The following is a 15,597-nucleotide window of genomic DNA, read 5'->3' as shown; positions in this document are numbered from 1 at the left end:
TCATGTCATTTTTTCAGCAAGTGCAAGGTATCTGGGCGCAGAATATAGAGGATGCCACATGTGCAAGTGTGAACCACAAGTATCGTCTCATAGCATTTGGAAGAAAAAAGTAAGCTACATTCATTTATACTGACTTTTTAGATGGTAGAGATGTTAATGATGAGAATTCTGCTATGGTGAGCAACATTGCTTGTAATTGACACTGGATAAACTATCTGACTCGTTAGTCTTCAATAAATTCTGAGTAGGAGACAGAGAGCCTGAATTCAAAAGTAGATAAACAGGTCGGATTGAAGTTCTCACATTTCGTAGTTGAAATTAAGCTGCTTGCCTGATCTTCAGCTATTTCTGAATCTGATTCTATTAGTTATATCTTTTCAAAAATCATATCTGGAGAAAAGTATGTTACATGGTTTGAAGTTATTCACGTTACAAAATAAAATATAAATAAATATAAACGTAAAAATCAGTTTTATGAAAATGGCACATTCATCTTGTACATTTTAGTAGTTTTACAAGAATTTAGTTCCATAATATTCCTACTTATAATTTTTTTGTAAATGCTCATTCAAAATAACATGAATTAAATCAGTTACTGCCCACTGAAATAATATAGACTTTCGTTTTATGGCTTATATGCAAAGGACACTTCTTACAGTTTCAAAAGATTAACTTTTAAAGCAGCACTGTCATCTGATTTCTTGTTTACATGTCAGTTGCAACTAATGGCAAGGCTAGAAATTTTTTTGCCTGATGAAAATGTTGCTTTCTTTGCTATCTTGCTTACAGCCTTGAGAGCTGCACGTATATTGTTCACTGACGGTGAGTATTCTCATTAATCAGTAGCTTATCAAAGTAAGTCATATGTGTATAAACCTTTGAAGTACTGACTTCAAAACAAGCACCATTGTCAAATTTGCTTTACCATAACATTGATACTGTTTAAGAAACAAGCGCTGACAAATGCCATTTTTTCAGAACTTTACTAATGTAAATCAAATTATCACAACACTATTTGCTGTACATGGAGCTGATGTATGAGAGAAGGAGGGAGAGAGAGAAAGAGTGAGTGAGAGAGAGAGAGAGAGAGAGTGAGTGTGAGATATATAAATATTAGTTTTTTCCCATTACTAGTTTTCTTTTCTTTTCACATGCTTCTTGTGCCACTCAATCTCACATTCAAGTGCTTTATTTTTTTAGCAGACTTGTATTCCTCTTACAGTTTAACGTTGCTTTCTTCACTATGTCCAGTCATCATGTTTATACTTCCTCGTTTGTCATCATGTGAATCCTTAACCTTGTTACCATCTCCTGTTGCCATGTAGTGATCTTCGACTATCTTCTTTTTTGTCCTTGCAGTTGGGGTGATTTTTTTTCCATCATTTCTGTTCTTCTTCTTGGTTTAAGTGGTTATTCTCGACTGTCGGCTGTCTTAATATTTCTTCCCTCAGCAAAACTGACTTTTTCTCCCTTGAAATCTGTTCGCTGTTCACATTCATTCTTCTCTTCAGTGCCTGTAATCTAAATTCAGGATCCATATCATAAAATTTACCATTAATTTTTAGTTTATCGTCATAGATTTTAGCAAAATGTCCTTTCAACCACATTCCCATATAGTATGATGCTCAGAGAATTTAGGAACAGACACATTGACAGGTGAATTTTAATCATCCACTGCAACTTCTTATGGCACACTTAGTGACTTAAAACGATGCTCATTCTGTTGGATCCCAGCCACTTAGTCACTCATAATGAGTGCACTTCTGCACATAGTGTGTTGGACATTGTGCCACTATCACACATCTGTGACACAGTGTATGAAGGTTAGCCACTAAAGGGAAACTAAGAGGTGGAACTTAAAATGAGAGGACTCAATTCGGCATCAGAGCTGGAATCCGGTGTGGCTTAGTGGATAAAGCATCAGCACGTAGAGCTGAAAACCTGGGTTCGAGTCCCGGTGCCGGAGAGAATTTTTCTTTGCTCCACCCATCCTTCATCCTTCGTGCATTGGGAAGTTTCTGTGATTGCTATCTTATGGAGATGTTGGGTTAAATATTCGTGTGCAATAGATAATGAATTTTGCTTCACTTGCTTTTGGGAAAGCTCTTTAATTAAAGTTGGCGTTTCTGATATTTTCTTATAGAGTCCACACCTGTGGAGTAACGATTAGCGCGTCTGGCCGCGAAACCAGGTGGCCCAGGTTCGATTCTCGGTCGGGGCAAGTTACCTGGTTGTGGTTTTTTCCGGGGTTTTCCCTCAACCCAATATGAGCAAATGCTGGATAACTTTCAGTGTTGGACGCCAGACTCATTTCACCGGCATTATCACCTTCATCTCATTCAGACACTAAATAACCTAAGATGTTAATAAAGTGTCGTAAAATAACCTACTAAAATAAAATAAAATAAATTTTCTTATAGACCGGAGGTATATGCTGTCATTCAACATTGTAACGCACTGCAACCAAATAAATTAAATATTTTCTAATATTATCTTTCTTTGGATTCTGCAGTTATTAACTATTCATGATGCTTATTATTATTATTATTATTATTATTATTATTATTATTATTATTATTATTATTATTATTATTATTATTATTATTATTTTTTAAACATACCTTTCATTGGTTCAAATAGTAGGCCCTTTACTGATTTTACTGTCTGTAGATTAAATAGCAAAGGACAATTATAGATAATTGCCTCTGTGTTAGGGCCACATAGGTGAGGATAGTATTTTTTGGAACTGAGGTGCTTTGTGGTGGTGAAATTAGTGTTACTAGTGGCTACAGACTGAAGAATTTGGTAATTAGTAGGCCTACATTGTCGAACAGAACAGCTATAAGAAAATCAATTCTTACAAGTCAGGCAAGTCCTTTCATGACTTTATTTTAGGCAGTTTTTTCTTATTAGAAGATGATATGCAAATATGTTTAATCGACTATGTTTTCATTCTAGTTCCCAGGCAGTGGTGTACTGCATTGATGAGAGCACAGGCGGCTTAGAGGTGTCCCACCACATTGTCCTGTCCAGTAAAGACTATCCAGGATCACCTGGACATGTACAAGGTATTAGGTGGACTCCTGATGGTTGTGCAATGGCGGTGGCATGGGAACATGGTGGTCTCTCATTATGGAGCACATTTGGAGCTTTGCTCATGTGCACTCTTGGATGGGACTACGGCCTACATGTGGACCTAGCTCGCTGCAATCCTCTCCACATACACAGCATGGTAAGGAAGTAACTGGATTTGTCATAATTTAACAGTTCTATAGCTGTTGTACTTTTTAAAGGAAGCTTACAAATGTTTCTAGCTTTGCCATCTGCCAGAAAAGCTTCACATAAGTACTTTCCCAGATCATTAAATTGGAATTTGGACGAAAGAAAAATTAACCATTTTAGCAGGTAAATGTTGAAGTATGTAAATGAAGGAAGGGGTGGCACCTTGTACAAAAATGTGAGGACCACCATACTGGAGGAAGTTGATGACAAATATTATCATCATTATTATTCTGCAAGTTAATTGTTGTAGACTGATATTAATGGCTTCTAATTCACTACAGTATTATAGTGAGTAGAGTGCTCTCTTAGAGCACCGATTTTCAACCTTTTTGAACATGTGGCACACTAAAGGTGTAATTTAAAATCCTGTTGCACACTCATATAATCTAAACCAGTGATTCCCAATCAGGAAGGAATTTTGAGGGTTTTAGGAGGGAATGAGGACTATAAGATAGAAATAAACGAGATAAATGTATATCCATTAATAAATAAAATAAAGTATTTTCAATTTTATATGCATTATTTTTTAGTCATGGGGGAAAGACCGAAACAAAATACACATTATTCACAAACAGAATTAATATGCTTTTTTGTATTTTTATTTGAAGTTTATAATAGAAATGTAAAATTTAACGACAGAAAATTATTACAATGCAATATCAGTGTGATAATTATGATGATATGCATGTTTTCTTAATTTTTTTATTTTTAAAGTAAAAAGAAAAATCGATAAAAAAATGTTTATGATAGAAAACTGTCAAAAGGAGCAGATAAATAAGTTTTCATGGTTAGCACGATTGGTTTAAACATGCACTGAAACCAGACGTAAGTCCAAGTTTGAACCAACACATTACTGAGATTTGCGACAGATTAAGCAGTTTAGGAAATTGTATATTTATTATGTATAACTACTTTTGTATATAGGTCATTTTTAAATTATTAAGTTTGTACTTTTGTGAACTAATAATAAATAAATCTGTCTGTCTGTTTTCTTAATTTTTTATTTAGGAAATATGGAAACATACAATATTATTATTATGTTTTGCTGAGGTATGTAATTTACGATATTTTTTTATAAAGACAGACAAAATACGACATTTTTTAAAGTTAGTACGATAATCAAACATTACTGCACTTCAATCATTATCTTCTCTGCCTCTTGCACTGCTAGACTGTATTTACTGACCTTGTGCCGCGTTCGCTGAAAGTTGATGCTTGTGGACTCACTTTTTTTGCTACTCTTTTCATTTTTATTTTTCCAATTTTTTCTACGACAACCTTTACTATTTTCATTTTCTCGTGGCACACAGATTGAAAATAACTGTCCTAGAGTAAGGTAGATCATGATAAATTCCTACTCCAATAATATTATTTTGATGCAGGGATCCATCTGTGTAAATACTCTGATTTTGGTTATAATGTAGCCTATCTGTAATTTCTAATGCTTGTAATTTCAGTATTTTTTTTTCTTTTTCTTTTTATTTTCCAAAAATTGAAGATTATATTGTATATGATTGTATTCAAGTGGGGATCGTTATGTTAATTTTTCTAGGATAGATGGAGTATTATAATCATTTTGTAAAATTTTTATTACTTGAATAAATTGAGGTTGTGTTATTAAATCTCTGTTGTGTTAGTCGCACCTTCAGTAATTATCATGTGGCAAACATATTAATTATTAAACAGTAAAAGAGTCATTTACATTTTTTTTTTTTTTTTTACTTTGTCTCGTTTGAATGATCATTCAGGAAAATAAATTACAGGAAGAAAAATCCTTGATAAAACAATAAAGAACTGAAATGCATAAAAATGTAATGAGAAGGTACATGTTATCACGATATGAGATTTATTTCTTTTCTTATTGAGAACATGAGATAGTAGTCTGTGTGACTCCAGTATTTTTGTTTCAGGAATGGTCTGCTGAGGGCTATCAGTTGTGGATGGTGAAGAGGCAACCTGACCACGATCCTGGAGGACCAGGCAGCGTGGATTCTGTTATACAGTTAGATTTTGTGAAGAGTGCACTTACTGTAAACCCATGTATGGTATGAACACATTTGTTTTATGTGCACTATGGGGGGGGAGGGGGGGTGTGCGTGTGCAGGTGCACGTGCGCGCTTTTTTAACCTTAGTTTAGTGACACTGACAATGCCCTTGACCAGGTTTCAATCCTCTCTGTTCAAAGTGATTTGATCCACATTTTGTTGCCCCTGTTGATGTGCATGGTCCTGACAGTCTAGATTCTGGAAAGTGTACATTGAACCAGATGTGTCATTGTTTCCTTACTGAACTGTATATAATTACTGTTTAATAATTTAATGATTCAAACTTTAGTGCAAGCACCTTTAGCCAAAATATTCATGAGTCAAGCAATGCTGGAAATACACTTAGTCCCCTGACAGTGCTCCTGCCACGAAAGCATTTTGACTTCGTGAAGAATTATATTTTTCAACTAGTGAGAGCTCCCTTTTAGGGATCCTAAACACTGGTTTATGTTATATATCTAAGGAGCCTTTTTCATTATTTTGGCACCCCCTCAAGTCGGTGCCATGGTCTGCCCTGTTCTTGTTGATTTCTCATTCTGTCCCCCATAACCAACTATTATTAGGCCTTTCTATTCTTTCCCTTTCGGTGAAGAAATGAATGATTTTTAGCTCAGGAATGAAAAATTTTCGTTTGTTGATTTAGTGTAGTAATTTTTTTCATATGTGTTTTGTTTAGTTTCATAGCCTGCTCAGCGAATAGGGATTATATAGAATGAACACTGAGCGAATTTTTCCATTCTGTGTGTATGCACTCTGCCGGTGTTTAGTTCCACTTTCAAGCACTAGAAGTTAGTGTAATTGAGCAATGCTAGAGTTCCTCGATAATAATTGAATATAACAGTTGAGACACAGGATTCAAAACTAGCTGTAATAATAATTTTTATGTCTTATATATAATAAATTATATTATAAAATAATATAATACATTATAAAATTATGTATCAAATTCGTTTAATATTTGTGTACAATATATAGATGTACGGTTTTACATCTTATAGGAGTTTTGTTTTTCCATTTTCAGTGATATCAAATCATTACATATTTTAATTGTTGATGGGGGTCAGCATCTCAACTCTCATTACAAAGGAACTCTATAGACATCACAGATAATGACGGATTTATTATTTCATTGGTCCAATTTATTTTATTTGAGTACATAATGTACCTAGATGTATTAATTGTATGTCTGTTATATTTCTGCTGTGTCAACTGCTAGCTGATGTGATGTCAGTGCCAACTCTAGGAAAAAAAGCAGAATCTCTTGCTCAAGCTGGTTTGAAGGTCATTGAAATTAGTCACTGCTACATTAAAGATACCGATGAGAAATGTCCATTTTTATAATTCTCTATATGCTGACGTACTCTACATGAATACATCTACTTAGTTTGTATAAGGTTTTAAGGCCTTTGAAAAAAAAAAAAAGATTAATATTTAAAAGGATATCCAATGACAAGAATGAAATTTTTTTCATACATGAGATTTAGTGCAGTTTTCACATATGAAGATCATACAAGAAGGACCAGGCAAATCAATTTTGTAAAATCTTCTGGATTGGAGTTTGAAATGTAATATATCATGCAGATTTGGCTATAATATAACATAAGATTTTCTACAAATAATCTTTACATTCTTCAAGAATATGTGTTATAAATTTGACTAATGTAATGCTGGTAGCTTAACTATGAAGTTCTAAATTTCTCTTGAGAATATTGTACTAAATTGACTTACCTCATTTTTGCCACTAATGGGTAATGTAATTTAAAAATATTTTTTTTTTTTCACATTCTGTATACGTAAATTATTTTGTTTCAAAATGCTAGTACAATCACTGGACTTATTACCAACAACTATTGTATAAAACAACATTTTACAGTAAAAGTAAAAATTAAAATTTATAAAGTTATGAGTAATAGTTAATAAATAGTCCATATTTATTTAACACACTTTATGGAATGTACTAAATATTTAAGTGTAGTGTAGCTACTATTTCTTTATGAAGAGCCTTGCATGATTCGAGATATTTTTTTTATTTCAGAAATTTCCATTATGTAACTTATTCCATGAAATATGTCTGACCCACGAATCTCATAAATGATTTTAGTGTAGTATTTTTCCAATCTTTTGTATGCTGATTATATAATATTTATAAAGTAAATTGGAGAGAAAGGCTGGAATGATAGTAGAGGAACGGGAATAACTCTAGTGAAATTTATTTGTCCGATAACACTACTGGTATGTTTGACCACAACGAATTCCACTCTGTATTCTCCATTATTTAAATTATGATTGGTGATGCAAAAGTGGACTGAATAGCACATTTAATTTTTTGTTTGCTGTTGAAGATTAATAGTAGGAAAGTACTGTAACATTTTTGTCATTATGTGCTTAACATGCATACTCTCACCATTTATTCTTGACTAGCCGTACCCATGCGCTCCGCTGCACCTGTAAGAAATAAATATAAAGTAATTACATAATTAAAATAGGACGTTTGATCCGGGGAACATTCGTGTTTGATAGAAGGATAAATCGTTTAATATGTTACTTAATTTAAATTTATTTAAATAATTAAAATTTGGTCATTTTGGTCCAGAGAGCACTCAGAAGTTACTGTAATAACATTATAGCATTATGTCCATCTAGAGAAACTACACTTTCCAATGGTGAAATAATAATTAATTATACAAATCGGTTAATTTAGCTTTTGATATTACTTCATACAAACACAGAAACATTCTCTGTAGGCTATGTTTCATAGCTTTCGATTGTTGTTGTCCAAGGCCCCTTATAGACGTAGTCATTTGTTTTCATTTCATTATACCGCCTTAGATGGCATTGTATTTTAATTTTAATGGTACTCATTTCCATACTGACATACTGTGGAGAAATTCTAATTACTTCACCTTTCATAAACGACATAGAATATGTTCAAAACCAAGCTCTCAGACTCATTACTGGTGGAATCAAAACAACTCCAATAGATTCTATGAGATTCCTCACTAATATTAACAGCATCAAAATGACAATAGAAGAAAAAGCACTGATTCAATATGAAAAACTTATCAGATTACCAGGAAACAATTGGCATTCATACAGTCCTCTCTGTAGATTGAAAACTCAGAAAAGTTTCATATCCATTGTTCAAGAATTAAAACAGAAAATCAATATCTCGAATTTAAAAGAAAACTTACAAATTAAACCAAACCCTTTAACTCTATTAAATATAGAATATAATCTAAATTTAACAGAAGAAATACTGAAATCAGAAGTAAACACTGAAATAATGAAACAATTGTCTTTAGAGACAATTAATATTAGGTACCCTCCACAAAACTGCCTTCATTTATACATCGACGGATCCTTGATTTCCAGAGAACAAGGTGCCGTATAGATCTCTTGGATATGGAACAACAAGTTTTGATGGTGAAATCATTGCAATAAGTGAAAGTCTCAGGAATCTTCTATGCCACATCAATAAATTTAAGAATGCAGTTATATTGTCAGACTCCAAAGCAGCTATTCTATCAATCGTCTCTAAACACACACCTTCATCTCAAACAGCAGAAATAAATAAAATGCTCTCTCAATTAATATCACTCAATAAAAGAATTGTATTCCAATGGATACCATCCCATTGTGGAATCCTGGGAAACGAGAATGCGGATGCTTTAGCAAAGAAGGGCAGCACTGCTACTTACAGACCTGTTACTAAATCTATGTATTACTCTGTGAAAAGATTTATTAAATCTACATACTCAGACTTCAACAAACAAAATTTGATAACACAATCCCATGGGAAAAAATGGAACTCTCTGCATCAAAATCCACAGTTAATTCCCGATTTACCACAAAAATCGTCTGTGGCTACATTTAGATTGACAACAGGCCATGATTGTTTGGCCAAACACCTGCATAGAATTGGAATATATCAGTCCCCTAACTGTCCATTGTGCAACTCAAACCAAGAAATGGATTCGGAACACCTCAAAATCTGTGCTTCAGTGGCTGGCCATGATAATATCTTTGAAAAATATTGGAGTGCAAGAGGTTAAATGACTTTATTGTCAAACGCCTGGCATTAGAAAACAACAACAACATTTTAATTTTAAAACTTATTTATCTTATTAAAGATCAGTCCTATCAAAATTTTGCAAGGAATAAAACTTATCGAAAATCATTTTTAAGGAAACTTTTGTTATGTAACATATTTCACAAAAATCAATAATAAGCGAGATTTTTCGATTTATTTAATTCAGGCCTCCTTACAACCCCGCTTTTAAATAACGTATTTTGAATGTCATATAGCCTAAAATCTAAGTTACAGCGAACTTAATTTATATTCCAATTTTCATATAAATCGGTTCAGCCATTATTGCGTGAAAAGGTAACAAACATCCAGACAGACAGACATACAAACAAAAATTTCAAAAAAGCGATTTTCGGTTTCAGGGTGGTTAATTATATATGTTAGGACGAATTATTTGTGGAAAATCGAAAATTACCAGAAAAATTTCGGCTACAGATTTATTATTAGTATAGATAATGCATAATTGCCTGCTGACTGAATATAAGTATAATTTCAGTTAATAAGGTAAGGGACTAGCACTTTTGTTTAATAATGACTGACGTTTTCATCAGTAGATGATTTTAATATGTCTTTTTTCCCGCTTCCAGAGTCACCAAAGCCATTTGTACCTGCAAGGCGAAGATCGCATGTTCGTAAATCTTGGTGACAACTTAACAAAGGTTTATCATGAACGCCCAAGGGACCAACTTTCTTCGTCTCTGTATGGTTCAGAAGACGTGTTCGTGGATGTGGGGAATCTCATGGTGACAAGTACGCTAACTGGAAGCAAGCAGTGGACAGTTGTGCCAATCCCATCAGCTTACTCTGGCACTAACTGGCCTATTCGAGTATGTACACTGATTGAGTTGAAATATATTAGTTTCCTGAGGGAATATTTCTTATAATACAATTTTCATTATAAAACATTAAGTAAATCTAAATGTTAAGGTTCAGTACTTTTGGTAAATTACGAAGCAAAAATGGAAAACACCCTGGAATATAATATACAAAACCTTATTTACACGATATATTAAGTTTTGTCATACATATCTGACCAAAAAAAAAAAAAAAAAAAAAGTAATATATTTAAGACATTGTAAGGTATTTTAATGTATCAATGAATTTAAATGAAAACTGGATTTCTGGTGCTCATGTTCCAGTTGTTTTAAATTAGTGAAATAATTGAAATAAATTTTAATACATTTTGCTGAGACGGTTTTCTTAGCCTTCAATTCTGATGTGAAACATCTACGTTCTGGCTACAGGAGAAAAAAAATTGTAACATTTGACACAATACCTTGCACTCAAGACATAGCGGAGAGCAATGGATTTTTAAAGGAAATAAAAGATCCTTAGCATGGCTTCAGAACAGGAGTAAAACATGTCATATTTGCGTCATGTAAAAAAAAACTAGTTTATAATGCGAAGACTCCTGACTAAGTGTGGCAGCAAATAGAACTCTGTTATACCAAAGCACATGAATAAAGATGAAATGCGCATGATAGAGGAAATTATTGTTGTTTTGTGTCTGCACTTATGACAATATGTGTACATTTACACTAATTTTCTCGATTGTAGAAGTGCATAGCGTTTTCCCTTATCTTTCATTAAATTAATAAACTTGACACTGCTACTGAACTGAATACAATATTGCACAAAAATATTCACAAGTATCTTTTAACACCAACTCAAGAAAAAATAATGTATGTAAGCAAGCAAGTGCTTTTATTGAATGTTGAATGAAACTTGCTGACTGTAGGTCTTGCGGCTACTACATATCCGTTAACTTTCGCCTTTGATTAGATGATTACAGGAGAGTCCTGATTATCCGGACTATATGAGCCGAAGGCAATCCAGGTAATACGAAATACGGAGTGTAAGAGCGCTATGTGGTTTTTGATCCTGTAATCTTAAAGGGACGAAGGTCGAATCCAATAATGTAGAAAGACATTACTGACATGTACATAATGAACGAGTTTTTATTCATAATACAGTACCAGTATGTAATTGACTTTAAAAAACTTTATTGTTCAGTACTGTGTATATGTACACTGTAATTTTATATAAAAAAAAGGGATGAGGATAACACGGAAGGCCGGATAATTAGGACTCTTCTGTATATATGAGAAGCTCGCAAACAAAACCTGTGAAGCCCACTTCTAGTTGGAAGGTTCCTACTTAAGGTTACGAACTCCATTTGAAGGGAAATAATTCAGATAAAAGCAACTGGAGTTTTTAGCGTGATGTAGGATCCTTCTGAGAGTATGAATCCATTTTAAACTCAGTTATGGTTGGAGCTGCACTTGATAGGTTTTATTTTGGAGCTCCATATATAGTAACCTTACTTACCATCCTCATGTTGGAGATAATGAATTTTGCCATTGTTTCTAAAACCATCAGAAATGCATTTCATCTCTGCCACATGAATAGAGGCCAGAGAGGTCTTTGTTGACCATCTCTGGTCATTGGAAAGCAACTGTCTGTTTTATTGACTTATTGCTGTGTGGACTATTGTCAGATTTAATTTTCCATTGATGGCAGATATAAACCTGGCTTTATTATGATTGTGATAGAGTTTTGTGACTATTCTTCGAATATCTTGATGCCCTTTTGTTCAGTGTTTGCTGTTTTTGTGTGTTTCAGTACACTGCCATTGACTCAGAGGGTCAGAACTTGGCTGTTGCTGGACGAACTGGACTTGCTCACTATTCGATGGTGACTCGCAAGTGGAAGTTGTTTGGCAACGAGACACAAGAGAAGGACTTCGTAGTGACTGGTGGCTTGCTGTGGTGGCGAGACCAAGTGGTGATGGGCTGTTACAGTATTGTGGAGAACAGGGACGAGATTCGAATTTACCCACGTGATGCAAGACTTGATAACATGTTCGTGAAAGTGACTCGCATGTTGGCTCAGGTCCTCCTGCTCAACACATTACGTGACAGACTTATCACATTTTGTGCCAATGGACAGATCTCGATCTACAGTTTGTCTGTGAAGGAGAACCATTCATGTAAGCTATGTGTTGTTCTTAGTTCAGAAGATCCCTGTAAATACTGTGCTTGGCATTGTCTTCCTCAGTGAATGAGTGGTTACTGTATTCGCCAATAGATCTAAGATTCATTGGTTGAGATATGATTGAAGACGTCGGAATTTTTAAACATGATAAAAATACTTAACCTGCATTTCTCTAGAAGGGAAGTAGAGTTTTTGCATACACATTCTACCAGTCATTTCTCACTTAGGTCAAAATTGAATTTTGTTCATCATCTCCATCTAGGGTTATGAATTTTTTTTTCAAATTCTCCATCTGAAAAATGAGATTTGATACTGCCAAAAGTTACCAGAGTAGCTCAGGTAGTAGGCGTGTTTGCCTACTGATCATTCTGAGCTTTGCTACAAGGGCATGGGTTTAATCCCTACTTGGACTGATTACCTGATTAGGTTTCTTCCGAGTTTTTATGCTCAACTGTAAAGTGAATGCAAGGTAATCACATGGCGAATCCTGGGTATTATTTGTTAAATACCACCTTGCTATCACCATTTCCATTGAGCTAAATAATCTAGTAGTTGATACGATTACTGTGTTGTTTTGATTAAAAAAAAAAGACTGCCAGAGTAGCAGAGACCAGGTAGTTGAACACATCTTAACCTCCTGAATCCTGAAACATTTGTTAAAATGAAGTTTAATATAATTCTATACTTAAAAAAAAAAAGTCACTGACATGAGGAAAAATGCTGAAAAAATTCTGCAGGTTACAGTTAGGACACAAATACAGGTAAATTATACTATACATCGGGTCTCTGCACATACATCTTATATAATAATCATGTATGAAGTATGATATAATATACTACTCGTATACTCTTAGGACTCAGGAGGATACAACACTGAAAACCATTCAGTCAGCCAGCTATCATGTGGGACCTAAGGAAAGTTGTTGTTGTTTTCTAATGCCAGGCGTTTGACAATAAAGTCATTTGACCTCTTGCACTCCAATATTTTTCAAAGATATTATCATGACCAGCCACTGAAGCACAGATTTACCCAAGGAAAGTCGTGTTATAGAAAGGCTCAATTGTGTTGTCCAATTACACAAAAAAATAGTATATGATTGTAGAGTGGAATAAAACAACTTCTTATATCCAAATGATATACGAAATTTAAATTAATATAAATTTCGGATTGCATATGTATATTATACACATATGTACACATGCACACACACAATACAGTATGGTTGTTTAATTTATTTTGTCTAGCTTATTGCAATGTTTGTGCTAATCATGATTTCTGCTAATAGTGCTGTGTAAAAAAATTATTTAAAGTGAAAGGATTTGAAAAATAGAACCCTAGATCATATACCCAGATAGCTCGGCCTTATAGGCTTTGACTGTAACAACTTTTGTCAGGTTTACTATGCTGCCATCTAATTGTTACATAAGGAGTCATGGCATAATTCCCATTTGAATTGCATTAGTGACTGTACTGCCATCTTGTGTTCGTTTATGGCGGACGGGTGGCAATCCTGGCAGTTGTTCTCTTCAAAGTGCTGCCGATTTTAACATAGGGATGAGTTATCTGTTACATATATGATCTAGGATAGAACTCATCCATGATGACTAGAGATCAACAAAGGTGAACTCAAGAAGTGACTGGTATTTTTTGGTTAGGGGCTGAGTCATTCATTGTATGTGCTGCAAATGCACTACATGAAATTTGCATTTATTATTTTCCTTTTCTATGAAGTTCTGCTACAACACGTCTTCTACTTTATAGTGAAATGTTTAATTGAAACGAGGTTTTTCTCATCAGGCTATTATGTTCCCTTATTGAAAGTGTAATGAAATTTCATCATTACGAATTATTTTGTTATTTATACTAATTTATTTTATTTTTTTTTTTATTTTGCTGTTTTATTTCATATTTTGATGGGATTACTTGCTGAAGCATAAGGTTTTTGTAGTAAATCTGTTTTTCAGTCTGCAACAAATTATTATTTTGTAATTTGTAATGGCATACATTTTCGAATATTAATTCAAGCATTGTTATGCCATTAAAAATGTGTGGTACTAATATATCTCATAATTTAGCAAAGATTAATGTCTTCGATGATAACAGATTTGGAATTTTATTTTCGAATTTGGCTACTCTGATTAAATTTATGAAAAGAAATTAAATTCTGATTAACGAAAATTATCTCTTTGTTGAAAATTGTTTGTGCCTATATAAACCATGTGAGATGTGATTCTATGATTTGTATGTTTTATAGGATATGTCTTTATTGTTAGAGTTGCAGGATAGTTTGCACAAAATTTTGAAAGTTCCAAATATTTTATAATTTAGAAATGTCGGATTTAAGAGATTCAATAACATTACCTTTATATTTATGAGAGTCCATATTGAACTGCACAAAGTATCAACTCTAGTATCACAGTTTAAAACCTATGCTTTAAAGCTAATTTATATGTTTATTACAAGATAACTAAACACTACAATCATATTGTATGACACAAGTCACTTGCTGAATGGAATGCATTCTACTATTTGGAAGTTTGATTGAAAGTCGAAGAAGAAAGAGATCATGTTGACTCCTGAACAGCAAGTGGAGCTAGTATCTACTGTTCTGTGGGGACAACAGGGGAAGCTGTAGATGAGTTTCATCGTCGTCATCCAGACATTTCAAAACTATCACACCAATGCAAGAATAATATCTTAAGGAGCTGTCTTCTATTTACAGTGGGTGGCGTGGAGGTGGGACTCCTACAAAGTGTGGACATCAGTGCGTTATGTGTGCATCCTGCATGTGTTGTGTCAGTCACATTGACAACACTTCGTACAGAAACAGGTCGTCATGCAACAAAGGAGGTGGAGAGTGTGATGCTCAATGTGAGTGGGAGACTGCTTATGGTTCAGCGTGAACAGAATCATAGGCAAGGGGATGACAACAATGATGGAAACCTGGTATGTAATATTCTCACCCAACCAAATATACAGGGTGAACTATAAGTAATGTCATTAATTGCAGGGAATTATTGTTTGAGATATTTCAAACAAAAAAAGTTTTATACAATTTTTCTCGTTTTTGTTTCCTTTTCGAGATAAAAATTGTTTCATATGAAACATTTCATAGCATGTTTTGGAAAAATTATTGATTTAATTTCCAATATGCTCAGTCGATTTAAGAGAGCAGTGTATTATGATAA

The 15,597-nt window shown here is 33.7% G+C and overlaps 1 protein-coding gene across 3 annotated transcripts in view; it reads left to right on the top strand.

Moving 5' to 3' along the window:
* Rich (Guanine nucleotide exchange factor subunit Rich) overlaps nt 1-15,597 on the top strand; it is a 61,102-nt gene that overhangs the window by 13,052 nt on the left and 32,453 nt on the right. For all 3 annotated transcript variants that reach the window (XM_069826135.1, XM_069826134.1, XM_069826133.1), the window contains exons 6-11: nt 18-109; nt 2,959-3,232; nt 5,193-5,327; nt 10,002-10,241; nt 12,037-12,403; nt 15,132-15,355. In XM_069826135.1, coding sequence (XP_069682236.1) covers nt 18-109; nt 2,959-3,232; nt 5,193-5,327; nt 10,002-10,241; nt 12,037-12,403; nt 15,132-15,355 — 1,332 coding nt within the window. The remainder of the gene's footprint in view (nt 1-17; nt 110-2,958; nt 3,233-5,192; nt 5,328-10,001; nt 10,242-12,036; nt 12,404-15,131; nt 15,356-15,597) is intronic.

The sequence above is a fragment of the Periplaneta americana genome, chromosome 5 (assembly GCF_040183065.1).
Source record: "Periplaneta americana isolate PAMFEO1 chromosome 5, P.americana_PAMFEO1_priV1, whole genome shotgun sequence".
In the NCBI taxonomy this organism is placed as follows: Eukaryota; Metazoa; Arthropoda; class Insecta; order Blattodea; family Blattidae; genus Periplaneta; species Periplaneta americana.
The sequence above is the reverse complement of the archived record's forward strand: the minus strand, read 5'-3'. Positions and strand labels throughout refer to the sequence as shown.